General features: G+C 39.7%; 1 protein-coding gene across 1 annotated transcript in view; it reads left to right on the plus strand.

The window, feature by feature from the left end:
* Positions 1 to 26405, plus strand: part of TTN (titin) — a 277521-nt gene that overhangs the window by 64935 nt on the left and 186181 nt on the right. The window contains exons 46-76 of the mRNA XM_029224548.1: positions 6500 to 9250; positions 10042 to 10320; positions 12120 to 12683; positions 13183 to 13464; positions 13565 to 13843; positions 14262 to 14540; positions 14638 to 14916; positions 15036 to 15323; positions 15438 to 15716; positions 15809 to 16090; positions 16186 to 16464; positions 16579 to 16857; positions 16959 to 17237; positions 17356 to 17643; positions 17769 to 18047; positions 18183 to 18464; positions 18565 to 18843; positions 18965 to 19243; positions 19357 to 19635; positions 19739 to 20026; positions 20273 to 20551; positions 20784 to 21065; positions 22120 to 22398; positions 22520 to 22801; positions 23578 to 23856; positions 23970 to 24257; positions 24412 to 24690; positions 24785 to 25063; positions 25167 to 25445; positions 25564 to 25851; positions 25972 to 26259. Coding sequence (XP_029080381.1) covers positions 6500 to 9250; positions 10042 to 10320; positions 12120 to 12683; positions 13183 to 13464; positions 13565 to 13843; positions 14262 to 14540; positions 14638 to 14916; positions 15036 to 15323; positions 15438 to 15716; positions 15809 to 16090; positions 16186 to 16464; positions 16579 to 16857; positions 16959 to 17237; positions 17356 to 17643; positions 17769 to 18047; positions 18183 to 18464; positions 18565 to 18843; positions 18965 to 19243; positions 19357 to 19635; positions 19739 to 20026; positions 20273 to 20551; positions 20784 to 21065; positions 22120 to 22398; positions 22520 to 22801; positions 23578 to 23856; positions 23970 to 24257; positions 24412 to 24690; positions 24785 to 25063; positions 25167 to 25445; positions 25564 to 25851; positions 25972 to 26259 — 11475 coding nt within the window. The remainder of the gene's footprint in view (positions 1 to 6499; positions 9251 to 10041; positions 10321 to 12119; positions 12684 to 13182; positions 13465 to 13564; positions 13844 to 14261; positions 14541 to 14637; positions 14917 to 15035; positions 15324 to 15437; positions 15717 to 15808; positions 16091 to 16185; positions 16465 to 16578; positions 16858 to 16958; positions 17238 to 17355; positions 17644 to 17768; positions 18048 to 18182; positions 18465 to 18564; positions 18844 to 18964; positions 19244 to 19356; positions 19636 to 19738; positions 20027 to 20272; positions 20552 to 20783; positions 21066 to 22119; positions 22399 to 22519; positions 22802 to 23577; positions 23857 to 23969; positions 24258 to 24411; positions 24691 to 24784; positions 25064 to 25166; positions 25446 to 25563; positions 25852 to 25971; positions 26260 to 26405) is intronic.

Below are 26405 nucleotides of genomic sequence, written 5' to 3' on the forward strand. Positions count from 1 at the left end.
CTCTTAAAACTATTTCTGAAGAGATCCATAGTGAACCGTGTGCCCTACTTTCAACCTCATCCACAGATGTAGGAAAAACTGATATTTCTGAGAAAAATGGGGATAGGAGTTTCATTTCACATGTGAAAAAAGCAAGTGAGGAAAAGCTTATAGAGGTTTGTAAAAAGGAGGAGGAGCATTCTTTGGAACCAAAGTTGGAGTCATTTCAAAAGCAAGATGGAGGGACACAGGGATATGCTGCTGGAATTTTGGGAGACCACATAAGTGAGGTTCAGGAAGCAGACACATGCCACAGAAAAATTTCCCTGAGTCAGCACTTTCCATTCTTGATGACTGAGGAACAACGGAATCCAAATGATCAAATAAGTGAGAAAATGGATGCTCCTGGAAAAGAAAAATGTTATGAAGAAATTCAAGTTCAGAATGAAACTTCTTTCTCCAGTACTGAAAAACAAAAGATAGAAACTTGTTTTTCTGAAAACCCTCCTAAGTTGGATGAGGCACATACGACGGAGGTAATGGAATGTGAGACCTCCCTAACACGGTACTTACTGGCTGCTGGAAAGCATGAAATTCCTGAGACTGCAGACACCAAGCACAAGGCAGATCTTGTCCACAGTGAATCAGTCACATCAATGGAGGTCGAAGAAGTAACTTTCAGCACTGTGTATGAGTACTACAACCAACAACAGGAATCACTGGGACGCCCATTTTCTCCTGAATCTGATATTTCAATTGATGTGGGAAGTACAAGCAGTGAAGCACTCTCTGAGCTAGATCAGTTTTATACCCCACCATCCTCTGTTGAACATCTTGAAACTCCAAAGTCTCCTGATTTGTATCTTACTCCTGTAGACACAGCTAAAAAATCCTCAACAAATTTAGGAGGTAAGACTATTGAAAGGACCACACCTTTAGAGGAAGCTACTGAAAGGTACTCAACACCTTCCGAAGGCAAGGTAGCAGAAAGGTGTTCTACACCCTCAGGAGAGACCCTGGCGAGATACTCCACACCTCCAGGAGAGACCCTGGAGAGATACTCCACACCTCCAGGAGACACCCTGGAGAGATATTCCACACCTCCAGGAGAGACCCTGGAGAGATATTCCACACCTCCAGGAGACACCCTGGAGAGATATTCCACACCTCCTGGAGAGACCTTAGAGAGGTATTCCACACCCTCAGGGGAGACACTAGAGAGATATTCTACACCTTTAGGAGGAGAAACTGTTGAAAGATATTCTGTTCCTACTGGAGGACCAAACCCCACTGGAATCTTTAAAAGGTGCCCATCAAAACTAGAAAGGGAGGACAGTCCATCAAGTGAGCATTTCCACACACCTACAGAAGAGAGAAGCTCAGCTTATGAATTATGGCGTTCTGATTCCTTTGGCACGCCCAATGAAGCCATTGAACCAAAAGACAATGAAATGCCTCCATCTTTTATTGAACCTCTGACCAAAAGGAAGATCTATGAAAACACAACCTTGGGCTTCATTGTTGAAGTTGAGGGCCTTCCAGTTCCTGGTGTGAAATGGTATCGAAATAAATCTTTGCTAGAGCCAGATGAAAGAATCAAAATAGAAAGGGTGGGTAATGTGTGTTCTTTGGAAATTGCTAACATTCAAAAAGGAGAGGGAGGTGAGTACATGTGCCATGCTGTAAACATCATAGGGGAAGCAAAGAGCTTTGCACATGTAGACATTGTGCCCCCAAAAGAGAGAGCAGTGGCCCTTCCGCCTCCAGTAACACATCAGCATGTCATGGAGTTCGATTTGGAAAACACTGGGTCATCAAGAACCCCTTCTCCTCAAGAAATTGTCCTGGAAGTTGAATTAAGTGAAAAAGATGTTAAAGAATTTGAGAAGCAAGTGAAAATAGTCACAGTTCCTGAATTTACTCCTGATCATAAAAGCATGGTTGTGAGTCTGGATGTTCTCCCATTGAATTTAGCAAATCCAAGTATGGCTTCAAGGGAGGAAGAAGACAAAGATTTAAAAATTGACTTAGAAGTATTTGAAATGCCTCCTCGCTTTATAATGCCTATTTGTGATTTTAGAATTCCAGAAAACTCAGACGCTGTGTTCAAATGTTCAGTCATAGGCATCCCAACTCCTGAAGTGAAATGGTATAAAGAATATATGTGTATTGAGCCAGATGACGCTAAATATGTGATTAGTGAGGAGAAGGGAAGTCACACCCTTAAGATTCGCAACGTCTGTCTTTCTGATAGTGCAACGTACCGGTGCAGAGCTGTGAATTATGTAGGGGAGGCTATCTGTCGGGGATTCCTCACCATGGGAGATTCCGAAATGTTGGCTCTGCTGTCAAAGAAAAGTAAAGTGACATTGAGCAGTGTGAAGGAAGAATTAGTATTAAGGAGCAAATATTCAGACAGCTTTTTTGAATTTCAGGTGGAGGAAGGGCCTCCCAGGTTTATCAAAGGTATTTCTGACTGTTCAGCACCGTTAGGGACAGCAGCTTATTTCCAGTGTTTAGTCCGTGGCTCTCCGAGGCCCACGGTTTACTGGTACAAAGATGGGAGATTGGTGCAAGGAACAAGGTTCAGTGCCGAGGAAAGTGGCATAGGGTTCCACAACCTGTTCATAACAAGCTTAGTGAAGGAGGACGAAGGTGAGTACAGGTGTGTAGCTACGAACAAATCGGGCATGGCTGAGGCCTGTGCAGTGCTCACCCTAATTTAAAGCTCCTCATGCAAGGTGTTAGTGTCCCCATAATGATGAGAATGGACTTGAATGCTTTCACACTTTCCAGATTATATAGTTCTAATAAATCTCCAAATACATCTACTCTATTTGAACAAATTACATTGAAAAACCCCAGGGAAAACAGTTTCTCTATGTGGAAATCTCATGTTTATAATACATGTAAATATTCTATTATCTAAACTGTGGAATTATCACCTGTGTCAATTCTGCTGTGAATCATCAAACACTATTAAACATCTCCTTGGCTACCTAATCGTTGGTACTTCTACTTTACCCTCCTTCTACTCCATAAAGTCCTTCAGCAGAATGCATTCTCTTTTAGCAGATAAACTGTATGTCAAGTAAAATGTGAAATGGAAGACCATGTCAGATGACCACACAGACAAATTGGTAAAGTAAAATCTCTCTGCTCTGAGTATAAGTCATTTTGGAAACGATAACTCTTTTGCACCCAAATACATGCTTATTTACTCAGAACAAACCAAGCAGCAACAGAAACCAGCTTTGCCCGATTGGTAACTAACTCTATAATCTGTTTTACCTTGCAATCTTTATATTTATTTTTAGCTCTTTAAAAAATATTTTCATTATTAATATCCCTCTTCTTAAGTGTTTTAACTCTTGCTGCTTTTGAAGGGACCAGTGGTGCTCTCTTGGTGGGTAGAGTTCACCTAGACATTTGCAGAATATGCAAATAAATATCTTTCCACTTTTGGAACTACCTCATTTTCTCAATTTCTGAGATAGCATTAAGTGTAAAATGCAGCATTAATTTGATACTGGACTGGGGTTGGGACAAGAACTACTGTATTACATTTATATATAAATTTTAAACTGCAGTACAATTTCAGAATCTTTAAAATTAGAAAAAGATGGTGGGACATCTCTAGTATTGAAGCAATATGGTAACTTGTATTTCAGATTATATACAAATAACAAAATAATTAGCTTTCCTGTCCTTTTCTCTGAATTTTATTTTTAAAACTAGAAATTAATAAGCATTCAAATTTAAGATGTATAAACATATATGTTTCTAAAGTGGCTGTTTTTGTTTTTCAAAATTATAATTATAGTACACAAAATCCTTAACGTACTTATGTGCCACTGTGAACTAAATCTTCTCATATAAGCTGTAATAAACATAAAGAAACTTAGTTTTTTCTTACCTGAAAACGAAGGGTTAGACCAAAAGACCACAGAGGTGATTGTTCAACTATGATTCTGTGTCATCCTAGTGGTAACTTTTCTTAATATAATTCGGAATACATTTCAGTTTTGCAACAGATAACAAGAGGAATAATAGAATATAGTAATTTGATTGCGAGACTTCTCTTCCTCCAACTCTGTAAATTACTCACTGTCATCTAATGGCTATTTTCTCCCCTGCATTGAGCAATTTTTACATAACATGATCATATTAAATACATTAATTTTACTTTAATTCTAAAACATTAATCATTTAATTTAAATTTAATTTTCAAGAGAATCCATATATCCAATCATGTTTATTATGCTTCTTTCATCTGTCAAATTTTTTATTCCCACAATGGGACTTCCCTAAAAGCCTTTCAAATTAAAGAAGAAACTGGGAGAATGTGTAGGATATAGACAGACCAGTCAGGCTTACACCCCACCCACCCCACCCCCCAAAGAACATTCGCTTTGCTTTCTTTGAGTCACCATAACTTATCAAGATAGATACACTATTGTGAAACAATCATTTCTGTTTCAACCAGTGAGCAGACAGTATCTGTGATCATAATTATAGATATGATATATATCTATATACCACATCATAATATATATTATTATATATTATATTTATTATATGTATATAATATAATATATATAATATATATATCTAATATATCACATCATAAATCCCTGAAATAAAACTAATTCTATAGTTTAGGGACTTAAGGATTTATTCTACTCTGAGTCACATAATGGATGTTTAAATAAATTAGAAATTCAGGTCATGACAAACATGATAAGCGCACTTTACCCAAACATTATACAGCATAACAATAGTTCAAACCTGTTCTTAAAAAAAAAAAAAGAAAGAAAAGAAAAAAAAGTTTTAATGCCATATTGGATTGGCAGCAAGGGCTGAAAACTATACCTTTATGCTTATAAAAAGGTGGGCTTTATTTGATTTTGCTCATTATAATTCAGTTAGTCTTAAACTCATTGCACTTGAGGATATTCAGAATAAAAGTGACTGAATAAAGAAAAATAAGCTTTGCCCACCCTTGGCTTACTTATTAATTGTTGTAGATAATTAAATGGAATTTTTTATTTTCGGACTCAACGGCATACAACTTAAAAGCCTGAAATATGAATTTCTCTGATGCTGGATAAAGAATTCATTGTTTTATGCATAGTAGAGTTTAAACATAATTATTAGCTGCTATTACTACATGTATTTTTAACTACACCTTTCATGTTTCAGGACTCTTGAATTTCATCTGGTATCTTTCATATAGTTAATATACCATGTTTAGAAGAAAGGAAAAACAATTGAAAATATTTCAACACGTTAGTGAGTAGGGGTATTTTCGCTATACTGACATTCACTCCCTTTACAGATATTTTGGGAGTTCAAGTGAAAAGGGAAAGCTGACATGAGTGATACATTATAGATTAAATGTTAAGTGGTCACCATTAGTATGTGAAATTAATCAATGTTTTTACAGCTTACTAACTGAAATAATAATAACTGAGTTTGTATTCTACATGCTATAGGTAAGTTTTACCAGTATATTTATATAAGCCAACAGATACTGGAGTCCTGCCTTTTACTGCTAATACATTTGAATTAAAGCATAAGACTATTCCACGTGATGCAAGTAAACTAATACAATAGTAAAACTGCTCTAGGTAAGGTAATAAAACTATTATTAACCAGAGCTGTTCTATTTACCTAATAGATTTAATGAAAAGCTAATTCCTTGTTACCAAATTACGTCTTTCATCCTGTCCATGATACTGTTTAAAGAGTATCTGTTATTCACTGTTTGTTTTCCTGTTCAATAATACTGTGTAGGTATTTCTCATGCAATAAACTATAATTAAATTTTTAATGTTGGAGTTTTCTCTCATTTATGATTCTCCCATTTTCTTAACATAAGCCTCATTATAAAAGCTTTGTTGAAGTAATAGGGCAATTTACACAGGCAAAGGAAGGCTTGCATTTCTAGTAACTGAAAACAGTTATAAGCAGTAGCTAGAACATAGATGTTTTAGTTTGAAAATAAACAGTCTTCAATTTGACAATGAAGATCACTCTTAAACTCAAGAAAATTCTAAATGTAAATAACAATTCTGGATCTTTTTAGAAATTTATTTAAATGATCCTGAATTCTTTTTTAATTAATTAATATTTAGTGGAATTTTTATTTAAAAGTTATATTTTAAAGAAAAACATTTGGAGCCTGAATTATTTGATTAGCAGTATTTAGCCAGCCAGCAGTTTCTCAGACTTTAGAATTGGGACTGTATCACAAAGGAAAACTCATAAGAACATCTTTAAAATGTATAAACTCTAACACAAATGAAATGGACTGAAAGTTGCATCAGTACAGTATTTATAATCATATAATATAATAAGCTAAGGTTAAAATTTTAGAAATGTGCCTTTTGATAAATTAATCTCAAGATAATCTAATGATTTCAGGAATAAAACAGAAGAAGGCCATCAATTGGTGCATAATTCTTTGACGACTTCTTTGTTTGTTTTAGTAAAATAATAATCATTTTTCCCCATACAGAGTTTTCTAGTTCTCTTCTGTCTGCTGAGGAAGAAGGACCTCAAACCTCTAGCTCTGGCCTTCAGTTATCTAATAGTAATGAAACACTGGAACTTTTGTCTGAACCTCCAGTTCATTCAACTAAATTCGATTCCAAAAAGGAAGGCAGTGTCCCAGTTTTCATCAAAGAAGTGTCAAATGCTGAAATAAGCATAGGGGATGTGGCTAAGTTGTCTGTTACTGTCACTGGTATTCCCAAGCCTCAAATTCAGTGGTTCTTTAATGCAGTAATGTTAACCCCTTCAGCTGACTACAAATTTGTTTTTGACGGTAATGATCACAGCTTGATCATTCTGTTCACCAAATTAGAGGATGAGGGAGAGTATACATGTATTGCCAGTAATGAATATGGACAGGCAATATGTAGTGCCTATCTGAAAATAAATTCCAAAGGAGAGGGGCTCCAAGAACCAGAATCAGCAGAAGAGAAATCTCTGGAAAAGCTCGAAGGTCCTTGTCCTCCTTACTTCCTTAAGGAGTTAAAACCAATTCACTGTGCACAGGGGCTCCCTGCCATCTTTGAGTACACGGTGCTTGGAGAGCCTGCACCCACTGTTTCGTGGTTCAAAGAAAACAAGCAGCTTTGCACCAATGTTTATTACACTATCATTCATAATCCTGATGGTTCCGGGACATTCATCGTCAATGACCCTCAGAAAGAAGATAGTGGTTTCTATGTCTGTAAAGCGGAGAATGTGTGGGGTGAATCCACCTGTGCCGCAGAGCTGCTCGTGCTTCTGGAAGACACACACATGACTGATGCCCCCTGTAAAGCAACGTCCACACCAGAGGCTCCTGAAGATTTTCCCCAGACGTCGTTAACGGTCCCTGCAGTTGAGGCACTTGACTCAGAGCAGGAGACTGCAGCTTTTGTAAAGGACACCATTTTGAAAGCTGCTTTAATTGCAGAAGGAAAACAGCAGCTTCCTTACGAGCATATTGTTAAAACCAATGAACTGAGCAGTCAAGTTACTTTCATAGCTGAGCAACTGCAATCCACAGTCATGTTACAGCAGGATATGCCCACTCCTGAAAGCATCAGTGAACTTCTTTCCATCAGTGACACTATTCATGTCCAGCCTATCAAGGAACCACCTCCCAATGTACGGCTGCAGATTGTCCAGTCCCAGGACACCCTCCCCAAAGAAGATATTCTAATGTATCAAGAGCCTGAATTACAGGTGGTTCTATCAGATACTGAAAAAATCTTCCCAAGTGCCATGTCCATAGAGGAAATTAGTTCATTAACAGTTGAGTCTCTGCAAACTTTATTAGCTGAACCTGAAGGGAGTTATCCACAGTCATCAATAGAAGAAACGCCAGCCCATTCATATCCAACCTCTGTGGCTGAGGAAGTACTTTTACCAAAAGTAAAGGTAGTATCCACAGTGGACGAAGAGCAAAGAGTGATCCTTCAAGAGCAAGAGGCGCAAAGTGCTCTCATCCTGAATCAGAGCTTAGCTGAGGGACACGTGGAAAGTTTCCAGGGTCCTGACATCATGATCTCCCGGGTCCCTTCAGAACACACGTGCACAGAAGGTGAAATCTTAATGGAAAGTGTGGATCAACTGGACAGTGCAAAGCAAGATTTCGCAGCCAGCGTTGAGGAAGGCAAGTCCTTAAGGTTTCCGTTGGCAGGTGAGGAAAAGCAGGTACTGCTCAAGGAAGAGCGTCTTGACAGCTTGGCAATGCCCCCGAACCAAACCACTAAGTATAAAAAAGAGCCCATGGCAATAAATGGTGTGCAGGAGGTGCAGGGAAGTGACCTGCTTTCTAAGGAAAGTTTGCTTTCTGCTATTCCTGAAGAGCAGCAGTTAAACCTGAAAACTCAGATCCGCAGGGCTTTGCAAGCAGCAGTGGCCAGCGAGCAGCTGAGTCTTTTCTCTGAATGGTTAAGAAACATTGAACAGGTAGAGGTCAAGGCCATAGACTTCACCCAAGAGCCCAACCGCATTATGTGCACCTACTTTATTACCTCAGTGAAGTCTCTAACAGAAGAATTAGCCATCACTATTGAAGGCATTGATCCTCAAATGGCTAACTTGAAAACTGAACTTAAGGAGGCTTTGTGCTCTATAATATGTGAGGAAATGAACATCTTAACAGCTGAGGAACCTGGAATTCAGAAAGGAGCCACAACAGACTTGCAGGAAGAAATGGATTCTTTTTCTAATCCACAGAAGGTTGAAGCAATCACCGAACCAGAGGTTGAATCTAAATATCTTGTCTTAAAGGAAGAGATAAGTTATTTTAAGGTGGAAAGTCAGGTCAAAGCTGTGGGTGCCACAACTGCTTCCGCTGCTGTCTCTGATGAAAAACTGGATGAGATACCAAAACCATCAGAGGAAAAAGAGAAATCCCCTGAAGGTGGTACTGAGAAGGCTGGTACAGTAGAGATACGGGAGGCTGAGGGTAGCTCACTCAGAGAGGGTGGTCCTGACGTACAGACGCCCTTGGTGGACACGATTGCCAAGGAAGGTGACACCGTAAGACTCGCGTCATCCATAACAAATGCCAAAGAGGTGAATTGGTATTTTGAGAGTAAACTGGTGCCTTCAGATGAAAAGTTCAAGTGTTTACAAGATCAGAATACATATATGCTAGTGATCGACAAAGTAAATAGAGAAGAACATCAAGGGGAATATACGTGTGAGGCCTTGAATGATGACGGAAAAACAGCAACTTCAGCAAAACTCACTGTAGTCAAAAGAGGTTGGATTTTAAGGATTCAGTGAATCAAGTTCTAACATTCACTGGGTTGTAATGATTTAGGTTTCCTCACTGAATTTTCACTTATCTGCCATTGCCAGAATGCAGTTTATTTAGAGTAAGAATGAAATCACAGACATAATCATGGTTATTAACTTTCCCCTTTTCCCTTACTGCCTTACTGGGTGGTATGTTATATCTACACTACTACTTATTTTTAAAATGAAACGTATTTTCATATATTTCATAATACTGATAAATGCTTTTTAGTCTCTTTCTATATGAAAATACTTTAATGATATGTAATAAAAAGCTGTCAGTGAATACCTAGTTACCCTGAAAGCACCAGTCTCACCCTTAAATTCAAAATAACCATGATTAATTGTCCATTTGTGTTTCTTGTTTCGATTATCTTTTTTGCTATTGTTTCACTTCATCACTTTATTTAGTAGGTCACGTTTCTTTCACATCATTCGCAGTGTTCCTAGTCAGCATGGTATATTTAAAGAATATATCATGTTCTTATGCATGTAAGCCAAGAGCATCACATCATTTTAATCATTTTTTCACAATTCACTGAAAAGTAACAATTGAATATGTTGAAAGCTGCTTGCTGTCTTCTTTCGCCTTCAGTGATCTTCCTCATTTTCCAGTCACTTGTCTTAAACTGCTGCAATCCACTTCACTAATTTCAACTGTTTCACTCCATTAACAGCAACAAAGGTTAGAAGGAAAAGAAAAATGTGGGGTACCTGAGAAGGAGGTGTGCTAATGGGCTCTGCTTCCCTTTGCAGCTGCCCCAGTGATCAGGAGGAGAATTGAGCCCCTGGAAGTAGCCCTGGGCCACCTCGCCAAATTCACCTGTGAGATCCACAGCGCCCCCAGTGTCCGCTTCCAGTGGTTCAAAGCTGGCCGAGAAATCTATGAGAGTGACAAGTGTTCTATTCGGTCTGCAAATTATGTCTCCACCCTGGAAATCCTGAGAACCCAGGCTGTTGACTGTGGCGAGTACACCTGCAAAGCTTCCAACGAGCATGGCAGCGTCAGCTGCACAGCCACACTGACTGTGACAGGTAAATGCCATACACTGACACAGATGTTATTCCATTTCATATTATTGCCTATTTTACTTTTTGTAGAGGTGCAGGAGGTACTTGTCCTACCAACTGGAGAGACCAGTAGCCAAGATGGTAACACAGTGGCTAGGTAGTGCAGAGCCTATGAGAGACAAGAAGTCATTGTTTACAGTCACATTTCTAAAAACAGCTAAAGAAAAAAAAATTTTATTTCAAGAGCAATGTGAAGGAATCACACAAGCAGTGGCTCCTCATAGTTTGGTCTGGGTTTTTGTTTTGTCCTGTTCTTTTTATTAAATGGTCTGGCTTGACCTCTAGCCTAAAAAATTTCAGGACAGTTTGGTGCTACTAAAAAGTAAATGATGTCCGAATGTGTGTAATAATTTGGAACCAGTTAACCAATTAAGAACAGAATTACAAAATGAAAAAAGCCAAAGCATAAGACTAAAGTCAAACAAATCCTAATAAGAGACAGGGAGCTAGTACAGAACTACAAACTAGGATTCTCACCCTAAGCTTTATTACTAATTGAAAAATAAGAGTAACTACACAAATATTCTGTTCTCCATTTCCTGAGGTCACACAGGATGACTGTCAGGTAGGTAACACTCATCAGGAGTTTGAATTCCCTCATTAGCAAAAAATAATAATAATAACTCTTTCCTACCTCTTTTTCTCACTCTTTCTTTCTCTTTTGCTTTCTTCCTACAAAGGGAAAGTGTGAGTATGAACTTGTGAACTATGGTTTAGGGTCAGAAGTAGCAATGACTTGTGCTGTTCACAGAAGCATGCACGAAATGCCAGGGTGGGGCTGTCGCTTTGTCTTCTTTTTCTTTTTCTTTTTGAAGTATAGTTGGTTTACAGTATCACCTTGGTCATCTTTTTCAATGACAGCATGGAGGGGAAGGGTAAATGCAGCACGCATCTTTGACTTGAAAAAGCCAGGGTTTCCTGTAGCTTCCTCTCCTCTACAACTCCTTTATATCAGAAACTCCACACCCCCAGGCCCATGGTGACCCATTCAGTGGATTTCGCTTTGTGATCAGTCTCCGTACCTCCAAGTGCATGGCATTATTCTTAATGACACTTTGGGAAATTTCTTTACCCAAAATAGGCCGGTTCAGTAATGGGACTAACACTTGAGCTTCAAATCACAAGAGGAAAGAAGAAAGAGGAGGATTTTTTTTTTTTTAATCAGAAAGAGAGGTTCCTAAATGTTTGCTTCCAAATGCAGAATGGACATGGGAAATCACTGCTATAAATATTTTTACAAGTTTGGAGTGATTTAGTGGATACATTTAAAGTTGTGCCATTTAAGGATTTGCTAGTGGTCATCGACATGAGGGTTAGAGAGACTTTATAAAACTGCTGAAACTTTTTATTACTTAATATCCCTGCTCTTCAGAAAAGTCAAGTACGTTTTCTTTATCTTCCTTATACGGTCTTCTAATTTGCAGAATTAACGTACCAGCTGAATTGCTTATCAGATAATTCGAACAAATAATCAGCTCATAAAATGGACAAAGCTTTAGTAATAGTGAGTCAATGTTGCGAAATAAAGGAATATTTGTTCTTTCCTTTGATAGAGACATTTAAAGTGCTGTCTTGCTCCTCTATAAAAAAAAACTCATCCTTTTCCTTTGACACATCTTTTCACCTTAATACATTACCCTACTTTGAGTAATCTCTCATGTCTATCTAAAGCTATTACTCATCTTTTTTCTTTCTTGGAATATGTAATTACAGCAAGAGCTTTGTAGGGACAAAATATAACACTGAAAACTTTTCTTTTACAGAGGCATATCCACCAGCCTTTCTCTCCAGACCTAAGTCCATAACAACTTTTGTGGGTAAGGCAGCCAAGTTCCTCTGCACAGTGACAGGGACTCCAGTGATTGAAACCATTTGGCAGAAAGACGGCGTGGCCCTCTCACCTTCCCCTAACTGCAGGATTTCAGATGCAAACAACAAACACATTTTAGAACTCTCAAATCTTACAATTCAAGATAGAGGAGTTTACTCCTGTAAGGCTTCTAACAAGTTTGGAGCCGATACTTGCCAAGCTGAGTTGGTCGTAATCGACAAACCACATTTCATTAAAGAGCTAGAGCCTGTGCAATCAGCTGTCAATAAGAAGGTCCACCTTGAGTGCCAAGCAGATGAAGACAGAAAAGTCACAGTTACATGGAGTAAAAACGGGCAAAAGCTCCCCTCTGGGAAAGATTATAAGATCTGTTTTGAAGATAAAATAGCATCCCTTGAGATCCCTCTGGCCAAACTAAAAGATACAGGAACGTATGTTTGCACAGCTTCCAATGAGGCTGGAAGCAGCTCCTCTTCAGCGACAGTAACTATCAGAGGTAAGAAGTGGGTGAATAATATTTCCACTCCCTTCTCTCATTTTGTGATTAAAATAATTTCATCCAAGCAGACTTTTTGGTTTGGGGAAATCCTGGCATTGTTTGATTTTATTTTTTCAGTCTTCTTCACAATGCGCTTATTCTTGTTTGTTTAAAACTGTCTGCCATTAACAGAGCTTGCTTAAAACTTCTTCTAAGAACCTCGAGTGTCTAGGCAATCCTTAACTATCTTCTTTCATAAAATTGCTCTTTGTATAAGTAGAATTTGGTTGGTTTTGTTTTTGTTTGTTTGTTTGTTTGTTTTAACCAAGAGCCTGGGGAGTGGTTTTGGAATCACAGAGGCATGGAAAGCTACTGAGCACACCGCGCCTTTTCAGAAACTTCAAGAGGACATTTTATGTGTGTTATGTGTCTCTTTGCTGTATGATGTCTACTTTTCTTTTGTGTAGTTGATGATTCAGATATCTTTTCCCTTCTCATTTTTGTTAACTTCATGTAGAGCCACCATCCTTTGTGAAGAAGGTGGATCCCTCTTATTTAATGATCCCAGGTGAATCAGCGCGCCTCCACTGCAAGCTGAAAGGCTCACCTGTGATCCAGGTTACTTGGTTTAAAAATAACAAAGAACTTACTGAGAGTAACACAATCAGAATGTCTTTTGTCAATTCTGAGGCTGTCCTTGATATTACGGATGTAAAGGTTGAAGACAGTGGGAATTACTCGTGTGAAGCAGTGAATGACGTTGGCAGCGACAGTTGCAGTGCTGAAATGGTTATCAAAGGTTTGTTTACTCTGTCGTAGTCCATTGTTTTCCTGAGAAAATATTTTCTTTTCAATTGCTTGTAACACATGCTTTATACAATGCTTTCATGCTTTTGTAGAACCTCCTTCTTTCATCAAAACTCTCGAGCCTGCAGATATAGTGAGAGGAACAAATGCCCTCCTTCACTGTGAAATCTCAGGCACTGGACCATTTGAAATTCGCTGGTTCAAGGATAAGAAGCAAATTCGAAGTAGTAAAAAGTACAGGCTGTTTTCTCAGAAATCTGTCGTGTCCCTGGAGATCTTTTCGTTTAATAGCGCGGACGTTGGTGAATATGAGTGTGTGGTTGCTAATGAAGTTGGGAAGTGTGGCTGCCTTGCAACCCACTTACTAAAAGGTTAGTGCTTGAAAAACTGGTATCTCTTTAATAAATTGTCAAAATTGCTTTCTTAAACCAAGGAAGGAAAACCGGTCCTTTCTTTTCTTCTCCTAATCTTTGAAAATATTTTTTTTGCCTTTGGTTTGACCTGGGACCCTGGGGAAAATCCAGTCTTTATCTTGAGACCAGTATAAATATTTAATCTCTGATAACAAAAGTGAACTACATAATAAGCGATTTTGTCAGCTGATAACCGTTTATCTTCCTTACTTCTTTCTCTTGGGTGGAATTGTAATTCCTCTTGAATTTGATTTCTCCTTCTAATTAACCAACACTATGGAATAGATAAATGTAATCTAGATAAAGTTCTTAAATGCATATGGTGTTGAAGTGTTTGGGAATTAAGAAATTTTGGGTGCTCTCTTTCTTTAATTAGAACCACCGATCTTTGTAAAGAAAGTAGATGATTTTACTGCACTAGCAGGACAAACGGTTACCTTACAAGCTGCTGTGAAAGGGTCAGAACCCATTTCTGTCACATGGATGAAAGGACAGAAGATCATTAAAGAAGATGGAAAAATCAAAATGAGCTTTGCCAATGGTGTTGCGGTCTTGATAATCCCTGATGTGCAGATTAGCTTTGCTGACAAATACACATGCCTGGCTGAAAATGAAGCTGGAAGCCAAACGTCTGTTGGGGAACTAATAGTTAAAGGTTCGTGTAAGAACGTTTTAACTTGGAGTTGATATTTCCTTTTAAAATGAAACCTTACTACACACTTCAGAATTCTAACTATTTAATACCCTTGTAGAACCTGCCAAAATCGTTGAGAGGGCAGAACTGATCCAGGTGACGGCAGGAGACCCAGCCACGCTGGAGTATACAGTCACGGGTACCCCAGAGCTCAAGCCCAAATGGTACAAAGACGGGAGACCTTTGATTGGCAGTAAAAAGTATCGAATAAGTTTTAAAAACAATATTGCCCAACTCAAGTTTTATTCTGCCGAACTGCATGATAGCGGCCAATACACATTTGAGATTTCCAACGAAGTGGGCAGCAGCTCCTGTGAGACAACTTTCACTGTCTTAGGTTAGTATCTTTAGAAACCTGTGCTTCCATGTTCCTCTGAAACCCAACAAACAACCAAAACTAAAATCGCTGAGCACTGTTCCACATTGTTCTTTCTTCTCTTCTTGTGCTGTGAACAGATCGAGACATTGCTCCATTTTTTACCAAACCCCTACGCAATGTGGACAGTGTGGTTAGTGGGACCTGCAGGCTGGACTGCAAAATCGCTGGCTCCCTCCCCATGAGGGTGTCCTGGTTTAAGGATGGTAAAGAAATAGCTTCCTCTGACAGATACAGAATAGCATTTGTGGAAGGCACAGCCTCTCTGGAGATAAGCAGAATAGACATGAATGATGCAGGGAATTTCACCTGTCGAGCCACAAATTCCATGGGAAGCAAAGACTGCAGCGGAGCCCTGATTGTGCAAGGTTGGCTGGAAACTGTGCCTTTCATTCTTACGTAGACGATGTTCAAATTAAGCCTTCTTCCCTTCAGTCGTGCCTCTTAACTCTTTGAAATTCTTTCTTATCCCCCTTCTTTAGAACCACCCAGTTTTGTAACTAAACCGGCATCAAAGGATGTTCTGCCCGGCTCGACCATCTGCCTGAAGAGCACCTTCCAAGGGTCTACCCCTCTCACAATCAGATGGTTTAAGGGTGACAAAGAGCTGGTTTCCGGTGGAAACTGCTATATCACCAAAGAAGCTTTAGAAAGTTCCCTGGAATTCTATGTAGTAAAAACCTCCGACTCAGGCACATATACCTGTAAAGTCAGCAACGTGGCTGGAGCCATGGAGTGCAGTGCAAAGTTATTTGTAAAAGGTTTGCATAGTTTTCTTGACATCTTTGTGCCACCATTGTCAGAAGTTCTTTCCTCTTTCTCACATTTCTGGGTGATTCCTTTCCTTCCACAGAACCTGCCACATTTGTTGAAAAGTTAGAGCCATCACAGCTGTTAAAAAAGGGAGACGCCACCCAGCTAGCCTGCAAAGTAACGGGCACCCCTCCAATTAAAATAACGTGGTTTGCAAATGACAGAGAAATTAAGGAGAGCAGCAAACACAAAATGTCTTTTGTGGAGTCCACCGCGGTTCTAACACTTAAAGATGTTGCCATTGATGACAGCGGTGAATATATGTGTGAGGCTCAAAATGAGGCTGGCAGTGACCACTGTGGTAGCATTTTAATAGTCAAAGGTTTGTGTTCACATTGCCCCTTGTGATACCAAAGTTGTGGCCCAGGGCACAGACTCCACCCCCATTAACTCCCAATAATTCCTTTTCCGCTATAGAGTCACCTTACTTTACCAAGGAATTTAAGCCCATTGAAGTGTTGAAGGAGTATGATGTCACGTTGCTGGCTGAGGTGGCAGGCACACCTCCCTTTGAGATCACTTGGTTCAAAGACAACACAACACTGCGAAGTGGTAGAAAGTATAAAACCTTCATTCAGGATCAGCTGGTTAGCCTGCAGATCCTGAGGTTTGTAGCTGCGGACGCGGGTGAATACCAGTGTCGGGTGACCAATGAGGTGGGCAGCAGTGCCTGCAGTGCCAAGGTGACCTTAAGAGGTTAGTGTCAGTTCTAATGACGGACTGGCTTTTCTGCAGTGTCAGTGATTTTATTTTTTTAAAACCAGTTTTGCTGTAGAGCTGGTATTCATTGAGAATTCATTCTTCTACTAGAACCCCCAGCTTTTGTAAAGAAAATCGAGAGCACCAGCTCCCTTAGAGGAGGTACCGCTGCCTTCCAGGCCACTCTGAAGGGCTCCTTGCCAATCACGGTGACTTGGCTGAAAGACAACGATGAAATCACTGAAGATGATAACATAAGAATGACCTTTGAGAACAATGTGGCCAGTCTGTACCTCAGTGGCATTGAAATCAAGCATGATGGGAAATATGTCTGTCAGGCCAAAAATGATGCGGGAGTACAGAGATGTTCCGCATTACTCTCAGTAAAAGGTTGGTTCAGAAAGTTTGCCATGGGTTTCAGGGAAAAATGCAGATGTAAGCCTTTCAGCAGAGCAGTTCACAACCCACACCTATCCCTTTGTTTTCTACAGAACCTGCAACAATCATTGAGGAGGCTGTGTCTATAGATGTCACCCAAAGAGACCCAGCCACTTTGCAGGTTAAATTTTCGGGGACTAAGGAGATTACAGCCAAATGGTTTAAAGATGGCCAAGAACTGACCCTGGGCCAAAAATATAAAATCAGTATCACTGACACGGTCTCTATACTGAAGATTATTTCTACAGAAAAGAGAGATAGTGGAGAATATACTTTCGAAGTCCAAAATGATGTCGGGAGGAGCAGCTGCAAGGCTAGCATTAATGTATTAGGTTGGTACAGCTTTTCTATGGGGAGAAACTGGGCATTTCTGTGCTCCTTCATCTCTTACAATTCTAGAGAAAATAAAAATTGGTAGATTGACCATTTTTTTTCTTTTTCATTGCATAGATCTTATCATACCTCCCTCATTCACCAAAAGGTTGAAGAAAATGGACAGCATTAAAGGGTCTTTTATTGACTTAGAATGTATAGTGGCTGGGTCACATCCCATGAGCATCCAGTGGTTCAAAGACGACCAAGAAATAACAGCTAGTGAAAAATACAAATTCTCTTTTCATGACAATACTGCCTTCTTGGAAATCAGTCAGCTGGAAGGTACAGATAGTGGAACCTACACTTGTTCTGCCACTAATCAGGCAGGACACAACCAGTGCAGCGGCCATCTGACAGTCAAAGGTTGGCAATTTTTATCCCCGCCTCTCAAGAACTTATTGCTCTCTCATTTCTTAATTCTTACCTTGACTGATCATTCTAAAATAAACCATTCCTTCCCCCTTTTGCTTCTTTTTCTTTCACCCCAGAACCCCCTTACTTCCTGGAAAAGCCACAGTCACAAGATGTCAATCCCAATACAAGGGTTCAATTAAAGGCGCTTGTGGGTGGCACTGCACCCATGACAATAAAATGGTTTAAAGATAACAAAGAGTTGCACTCGGGAGCAGCTCGCTCAGTTTGGAAGGATGACACCTCCACCATTCTAGAGCTCTTTTCAGCCAAAGCTGCCGATTTGGGGACGTACATTTGCCAGCTGAGCAACGATGTTGGCATAGCAACCAGTAAAGCCACTCTCTTTGTCAAAGGTCTGGTCTCTACATTTTCTCATTGTCTTGCTTGCCTAGATTTTCTTGGAGGGAGGGAAGAGGCCTAAGAAAACGATTCTCATTGGCCTTTGGGTTAAAAAATGTTCAATATCACATGTTTTCCCCCATCTTTAGAACCTCCTCACTTCATTAAGAAGCCCAGCCCAGTCCTAGTGCTGAGGAACGGACAATCCATGACATTTGAATGCCAGATAACAGGCACTCCTGAAATCAGAGTTTCTTGGTATCTGGACGGGAATGAAATAACAGCCATTGAGAAACATGGCATTTCCTTCACTGGTGGTTTAGCCACTTTCCAAATTTCTGGTGCCAGGGTAGAACACAGTGGGACTTACGTCTGTGAAGCTCGTAACGACGCTGGCACGGCAAGCTGCAGCATTGAGTTAAAAGTGAAAGGTTCGTTACTGCATCTTCTCTCCTTTCTGGCTGTGCTGCTGGCTAGTCCTCGGGTCTTCCTCTGAGTGAGCTATTCTCTGTCTTCCTTTTGAATCTTTAGAACCTCCCACCATTATTAGGGAGCTGAAACCCGCGGAAGTAGTCAAAGATAGTGACGTGGAGCTGGAGTGTGAAGTTATGGGAACATCTCCATTTGAAGTCACTTGGCTGAAGAATAACAAGGAAATTCGAAGCAGCAAAAAGTATACGCTGACTGACAGAGTGTCAGTGTTTAATCTCAATATCAACAAGTGTGACCCCTCAGACACTGGTGAATACCAGTGCATCGTATCCAACGAAGGCGGCAGCTGTTCTTGTAGTGCTAGAGTCTCTCTGAAAGGTCAGTTAGACACACAAGGAGCAGGCTACCTGATACAAATTCTGTAATGCTCTTTAACCTTGTATGATGGGGAGGAGTTCAAATATACCTCTTCTTTTCACACTCTCTACTTTAATCACAGAGCCACCCTCGTTCACTAAGAAGATAGAAAACGTCACTACTGTCTTGAAAAGTTCTGCCACCTTTCAGAGCACTGTGGTGGGCTCTCCTCCCATTTTTATAACCTGGCTCAAGGATGATCAGATTCTGGATGAAGATGATAATGTTCACATCTCCTTTGTGAACAATGTGGCCACAGTTCAAATCAGATCTGTGGATAATGGACACAGTGGGAGGTACACGTGTCAAGCCAAGAACGAGTCAGGAGTTGAGAGGTGTTATGCTTTCCTTTTAGTACAAGGTGTGTAAGCTAACCCCTTTCAAGAGTTATTCTGTGAAGACAATTTCACAAGCAGTTCCTTGGATTCATGGAATTATTAATGCAACTCATCCACGTTTTCATTCTTACTACAGAACCCGCTCAGATCCTAGAGAAACCTAAGTCTGTTGATGTCACTGAAAAAGACCCCGTGACCTTGGAGTGTCTTGTGGCCGGAACACCAGAACTCATAGTGAAGTGGTTTAAAGATGGGAAACAAATGATGCCCAGTAGATATTTTTCAATGAGTTTTGAAAATAACGTGGCCAGTTTTAGGATTCAGTCAGTAATGAAGCAAGATAGCGGGGCGTATACTTTCAAGGTGGAAAATGACTTTGGAAGCAGTAGCTGTGACACCTACCTGAGAGTGCTAGGTTTGTATCTTGGCCCCAGTCAGCTTCCCTTATGTATATTATTGTCCTTGGTAAACAAATGGCAACATATTAATGGATGTGTTTTGTTGTTTGCATTGGACAGATCAAAATATTCCTCCATCATTCACCAAAAAATTAAGCAAAATGGATAAAGTTCTAGGCTCTTCCATCCATATGGAGTGCAAGGTTTCTGGCTCACTCCCTATTAGTGCTCAGTGGTTTAAGGATGGAAAAGAGATAACTACAAGTGCAAAATACAGGCTCGTCTGTCATGAAAACACTGTGTCGCTGGACGTTAGTAATCTGGAATTAGAAGATACTGCGAATTACACATGCAAAGTCTCAAATGTAGCAGGGAGCGAGGCATGCAGTGGCATCTTAACTGTAAAAGGTTAGAATTTCTTTACCTCTTTCTGACCCTTTTCTGCGATAGCTTTTCAAATGTAGCACTCTTTTCTGGAGTCCTTTAAAACTAAAAGTCTCCATAATTCTGTTTCTTTAGATACATATATGTTGAGTTCAAGAAATATTCAGTCATTACCTCTTTTCAGTAATGTTTTTTAATATGTCCATAAAACTGTCAAAATAACCCAACAACAAGGAACTTAATTATATGTATTTCTCTTAAAATCTATAGAACCACCAAGTTTCCTAGTGAAACCTGGGCGACAACAAGCCATACCTGATTCTACAGTGGAATTTAAAGCTATACTAAAAGGAACACCACCGTTTAAAGTAAAGTGGTTTAAGGATGATGTGGAGCTTGCCTCTGGACCTAAATATTTCATTGGCTTAGAAGGCTCAACTACCTTCTTAAATCTCTATTCAGTGGATGCTTCCAAGACTGGACAATATACTTGCCAAGTTACCAACGATGTTGGTAGCGACTCTTGTACCACAGTGTTGCTTGTGACAGGTGTGCCAGTTTGATTGTTTTATGTTTCTGTCTGACCTGTGGCTCCTGTCCTTTCTGTAATCTTTTACAATATATGTACCCAGTCAAGAAAGTACCCTTCTTTCTAACACGGTACACGCTGTTTGCCAGGCATTGTTCATGTTTTTCTCTTTCCTATGTAGGACCTAATTGAAGTTCGTTATTTATACCTGCTCTGTTCCCTCATAAATCTCCTCTTTTCTTCACTCTCTAGAACCACCAAAGTTTGCAAAGAAACTAGAAGCAACCAAACTAGTGAAAGCAGGTGACTCAGCACGACTTGAATGCAAGATAGCTGGATCCCCAGACATCAGAGTTGTGTGGTACAGAAATGAACATGAACTCCCAGCCAGTGATAAATATAGAATGGCTTTCATTGATTCAGTGGCCGTCATACAGATGAATAGTCTTGGTACTGAGGACAGTGGGGATTTCATTTGTGAGGCTCAGAACGCTGCTGGCAGCACAAGCTGCAGTACCAATGTTATAGTAAAAGGTAGAAACCTCTTTCCTCTGTTCCTCATTACCTGAAACCCACCTTCTTCTCCCCGGGCTATCATAGCTCTTCATTCTTTTGCTGTCATTTTTAGCTTCCATTTGAGATCATAGAACATTTTCCCAAACTAGTATTATTTCCATTTTTAGATGTTTTTTCTTCTTAAGATTTGTCTACACGCAGACAATCATTCTGAGATATTTTTCTTGTTATTCCAATGTCGTAATTCTACTCACCTCAGCATATTAGCCAAGCAGTTCAAATTTGATGTTTCCAAAATGCTCAAAAAAACAAAGTGGGCATTTTAAAATTAATTTTTGCCTTCAATCAACTTATAAGTATATCATCATCCTCACTATAATCTTTATCATTAAAAGCAAGGAATATTTACCACATATATACAAGGTTCAAGCAATACAGATTTTAACCTTACATTTACAACAGGACAATTATGTATATTTTTCTCTCTCAAATGTCAGTTCCTATTTTTTTAAATTATATCACTATACTTTGTTGCAAATAGTACTAGTATTTTCCAGGATTTTTTTCACAAAGTCCAAGTTTGTCATATTGTAAGGCGATTATTGCAAAAACCATTTGTTGACATGGAAGACTTAGAGCACAAATGTTGTGATAACTTCCAAGTGTCCCAATTGTAATGTGTATACAAAAAATTTCATCCCTGAAGTCAGGACTCCGTACCTCATGCAAATCATATTGATTCTTACACTTGGGTTTGGGGGTTTGTTTGGTTATTGTTTTGTTTTGCTTTACAGTTTTGTGCATCAATCTTTATAGTCCCAGAAAAAGTAGTAAGGTGTAGTAGACAGAATGTCGAACTGCTCAGTAAGGTCACCTGAGGTCTAGCCCAGGTTCTCGGCCAGTGAAGCAGAGTGATTTTGTAAAGGCTGATGGCTTCTCTGAAGCTGTTACTCCTAAAGTGATAGTGCTAGACCTATTATAGTATCTTGACTCATTCTTCCAATTTAAAAACAAAGAAATAAAAATATGAAGTTAAGTATCCCAGTTCATGAGGAATTCTTGTTTTTTACAGAACCACCTGTTTTTAGCAGCTTCCCTCCTGTGGTAGAAACCCTTAAAGATGCTGAAGTTAGTCTTGAATGTGAACTTTTAGGAACACCACCATTTGAGGTGGTTTGGTACAAAGATAAGCGACAACTCCGAAGTAGCAAGAAATACAAGATCGCATCCAAAAATTTCCATGCAAGTATTCACATTCTCAGTGTCAACACTTCAGATATTGGTGAATACCACTGCAAAGTACAGAATGAAGTAGGAAGTGATACCTGCATTTGTACTGTAAAATTAAAAGGTATGCATTATTTCCTACTCATGGCAGAAATGGCAGGAACGTGCAAAATGCTTATTTGTTTTCTCTCTTCCATTATCTCGACAATCTTTCCAACAATCTCCATCCGTCTTTCCCTCTTCAGAACCACCAAGATTTGTCTCCAAACTGAACAGCCTCACGGTTGTAGCTGGTGAGCCCGCTGAGTTACAAGCATCTATAGAAGGCACCCAGCCTATTTCTGTCCAGTGGCTTAAAGAAAAGGAAGAAGTGATTAGAGAAAGTGAAAACATCAGAATTACATTTGTGGAAAATGTTGCAACTCTGCAGTTTGCAAAAGCAGAGCCAGCTAATGCTGGGAAGTATATCTGCCAAATCAAGAATGATGGTGGAATGAGGGAGAACATGGCCACGTTGACTGTTTTAGGTTGGTACAATATGGTGTGATAGTTCCTTGATACAAGGAGGTGCCAAACGCTGAGATGACTTACTAAGAGATACTGGTAGAGTCTCCTGTTTTGAATTTCTAGAACTATGTCAGTCGTCACCCATTTCAAAGGTTTACGGGAAAGGACCTTTCAAACATTCTTTTCTGTGTCTGTGAGCCTAACAAAAATGAGCCGTCTCTTATTATTTTCTTGATGGGTTAGGAGATGTAATCATGACAATCTTTTGTTGAAGCATGAAAAAATTGGGAGCCCAGCATATGCTACAAGGAAATTTTTTCCGAAAGTAATAGTTGTTAAAGCTGACAAGAACTCCAAAGATCAAAGTTTGATAGGAACGACTTGCACTTTCATCTTTGGGCATATTCATTTTCAATTTTGCCATTGTTTGGATAACAACTTTCAAAAAACTGTCTTTAGCACCTTAAAGTAGAACAGAAATACTGAGTAATTCATAACAACATGTAGGCTTTGTTCTAGAGAGGGTCAAGTGCAAATCAATATATATCAACATTGATTTGTACATTGAATTGTTTTGGAAGTCAACTAATGCACCAACATATTTCTTAATAATAACTCGTATAATTTCGTGACAGTGTGTAATTATGGAATCACATTTTAAGGTCTAGAGAAAGAGAGAGAGAGAGAGAGCCCTAAGATATCCATATCATTGGAAGAAACAGTGTTAATGAATTTGATAGTAGAAGCAAGGTAAAGTTAACAGGCTTTGACAGATGGCTATCACATTTTATTTCAGAGCCTGCGGTCATTGTCGAGAAGGCAAGTTCGATGGCAGTGACTGCAGGAGAAACGTGCACTCTGGAGTGTAAGGTGGCTGGCACTCCTGAACTCTCAGTCGAATGGTACAAGGATGGAAAGCTGTTGACCAGCAGCCAAAAACACAAATTTAGCTTCTACAACAAAATCTCTTCCTTAAAGATTCTCTCCGTTGAAAAGCAAGATGCAGGCACATACACTTTCCAGGTTCAAAATAATGTCGGAAAAAGCAGCTGCACGGCTGTGGTTGATGTTTCAGGTTAGTTCGGATATGTCCTTCCCATTGCTTAAGCAAATTCCTTTCACACGCTTTCTTCTCTCAAGTGTCTTCTATTCTTTCAAACCACGAGTCTCTTGCCTCTCCTCATGCAGACCGAATGGTTCCTCCCTCTTTCACACGAAGTCTGAAAGATACAGTTGGGGTCCTGGGTACATCTTGCATCTTGGAGTGCAAAGTAGCTGGATCATCGCCTATCTCTGTTGCCTGGTTTCATGAGGAAACCAAGATTGTCAGTGGAGCAAAGTACCAAACTACGTTTTCAGATAATGTCTGCGCATTGCAGCTGAATTCTCTGGACTCATCGGACATGGGCAATTACACATGCATGGCTGCTAATGTCGCTGGGTCTGATGAATGCTGTGCTGTGTTGGCTGTACAAGGTCAGTGTTAGACGCTCACACCCTTTCTTATGAGTTCCTCTTTGGGTACATATCCAGGTTGACACACATTCAAAAGTGCTCTTCTTTTTGATTCAAAATTGCAACTAAATTCGATGCTTACAGGATCTTATCATTGTCCTCCTTGTCTGTGTAGAACCACCCTCTTTTGTGAAGGAACCTGAACCTTTGGAAGTACTACCAGGCAAAAACATCACCTTCACAAGTGTCATTAGAGGAACACCTCCGTTCAAGGTTGGCTGGTTCAGAGGTGCCAGAGAACTGGTGAAAGGAGACAGATGTAACATCTATTTTGAAGACACCGTAGCAGAACTGGAATTATTTAATGTCGACACATCTCAGAGTGGGGAATATACCTGTGTGGTTTCTAACAATGCCGGCCAAACATCCTGCACTACCCGTCTCTTTGTAAAAGGTTTGCTCCAGTGCATTTGTGCTTCCTACTTTTTAAGGGACATCTTTGTTTGTGTTTTCACTGTGTTTAACTGCTGTGCTTTGTCACTCCCCAGAACCAGCTGTATTTGTGAAGAAATTAAGTGGTCACTCTGTAGAGCCAGGGAAGTCCATCATTCTGGAGAGCACCTACACTGGAACACTCCCCATTTCAGTTACCTGGAAAAAGGCTGGTGTGAACATTACACCATCTGAAAAATGCAACATAGTCACAACAGAGAAGACCTGCATCCTGGAAATTCTGAATAGCACAAAAGGAGATGCAGGACAGTATTCTTGCGAGATTGAAAACGAGGCAGGAAGGGATGTTTGTGAAGCTCTGGTATCTATATTAGGTGTGTTTCTTATTCTCAAATGATTGGCATTTGTCTAACATGAGGCATGGTTTGTGTGCTTTTCTTTAATTCCAGTTGCTGACTGTGAATCTTTCTTCTTTAGAACCACCTTATTTTGTTACCGAACTGAAGCCTCTGGAGGCATCAGTTGGAGATTCGGTTTCTTTACAATGCCAAGTTGCTGGGACACCAGAAGTTACAGTGTCTTGGTACAAAGGCGATACCAAGTTACGGTCAACTCCTGAATACAGGACCTATTTTACAAACAATGTGGCCACACTTGTTTTTAATAAAGTGAACATCAATGACAGTGGAGAATACACATGTAAAGCAGAAAACAGTATAGGGACTGCTTCTTCTAAGGCTGTCTTCAGAATTCAAGGTGATGATATTATTTTAGAAATTAAGAAGTTTCTTTTTTCCTTGTCTTCACTCTTATCTTTATGGGGAAATTTTTATTTCATCTACTAATGCCTCAAGTATTACTTGTCTCCCAACAGAGTCCCAGCTCCCACCTTCCTTTGCAAGGCAATTAAAGGATATCGAACAAACTGTTGGGTTACCAGTTACCCTCACTTGTCGACTGAATGGCTCCGCACCCATCCAAGTGTGCTGGTATAGAGATGGGGTACTTTTACGAGATGATGAAAATCTACAGACATCATTTGTAGATAATGTGGCAACTTTAAAAATTTTGCAAACAGACTTGAGTCACTCTGGCCAGTACTCCTGCTCAGCTTCTAATTCACTTGGAACAGCGTCTTCCAGTGCTAGACTGACAGCAAGAGGTTTGTTCCTATGTTACTCTCTCTCTTTGCAAACCATAACTTCTTAGTCATTGTCAAAGTAGAAATGGCCAATAAAAAAGAGAAAAAAAACCCATGTTGCCTTTTCTTCTCATCTTTCAGAACCTAAGAAGTCCCCCTTCTTTGACATCAAGCCTGTATCTATAGATATTATTGCTGGGGAAAGTGCTGACTTTGAGTGTCATGTTACTGGTGCTCAACCAATGCGAATTACTTGGTCAAAAGATAACAAGGAAATCCGTCCTGGAGGAAACTACACAATTACATGTGTGGGAAACACTCCCCATTTGAGAATTCTTAAAGTAGGCAAAGGAGACTCTGGTCAGTATACTTGCCAAGCAACCAACGATGTTGGCAAAGACATGTGCTCAGCTCAACTCAGTGTAAAAGGTATCTTCACATGGCATTTACCAGTATCGTTCTTTCCCATGTTGTGTAATTTTCTTTGAAAAGTTTCTTTAGTTTGTAAATGTTCGGGATAAAGTAACTGGATCATGTTGGAATTTGTATGTTAGTGGTGGAGGCAACATTCATCG

Source organism: Monodon monoceros, unplaced genomic scaffold (genome assembly GCF_005190385.1).
Source record: "Monodon monoceros isolate NGI ecotype Baffin Bay Population unplaced genomic scaffold, NGI_Narwhal_1 Super_Scaffold_16, whole genome shotgun sequence".
Lineage (NCBI taxonomy): Eukaryota > Metazoa > Chordata > Mammalia > Artiodactyla > Monodontidae > Monodon > Monodon monoceros.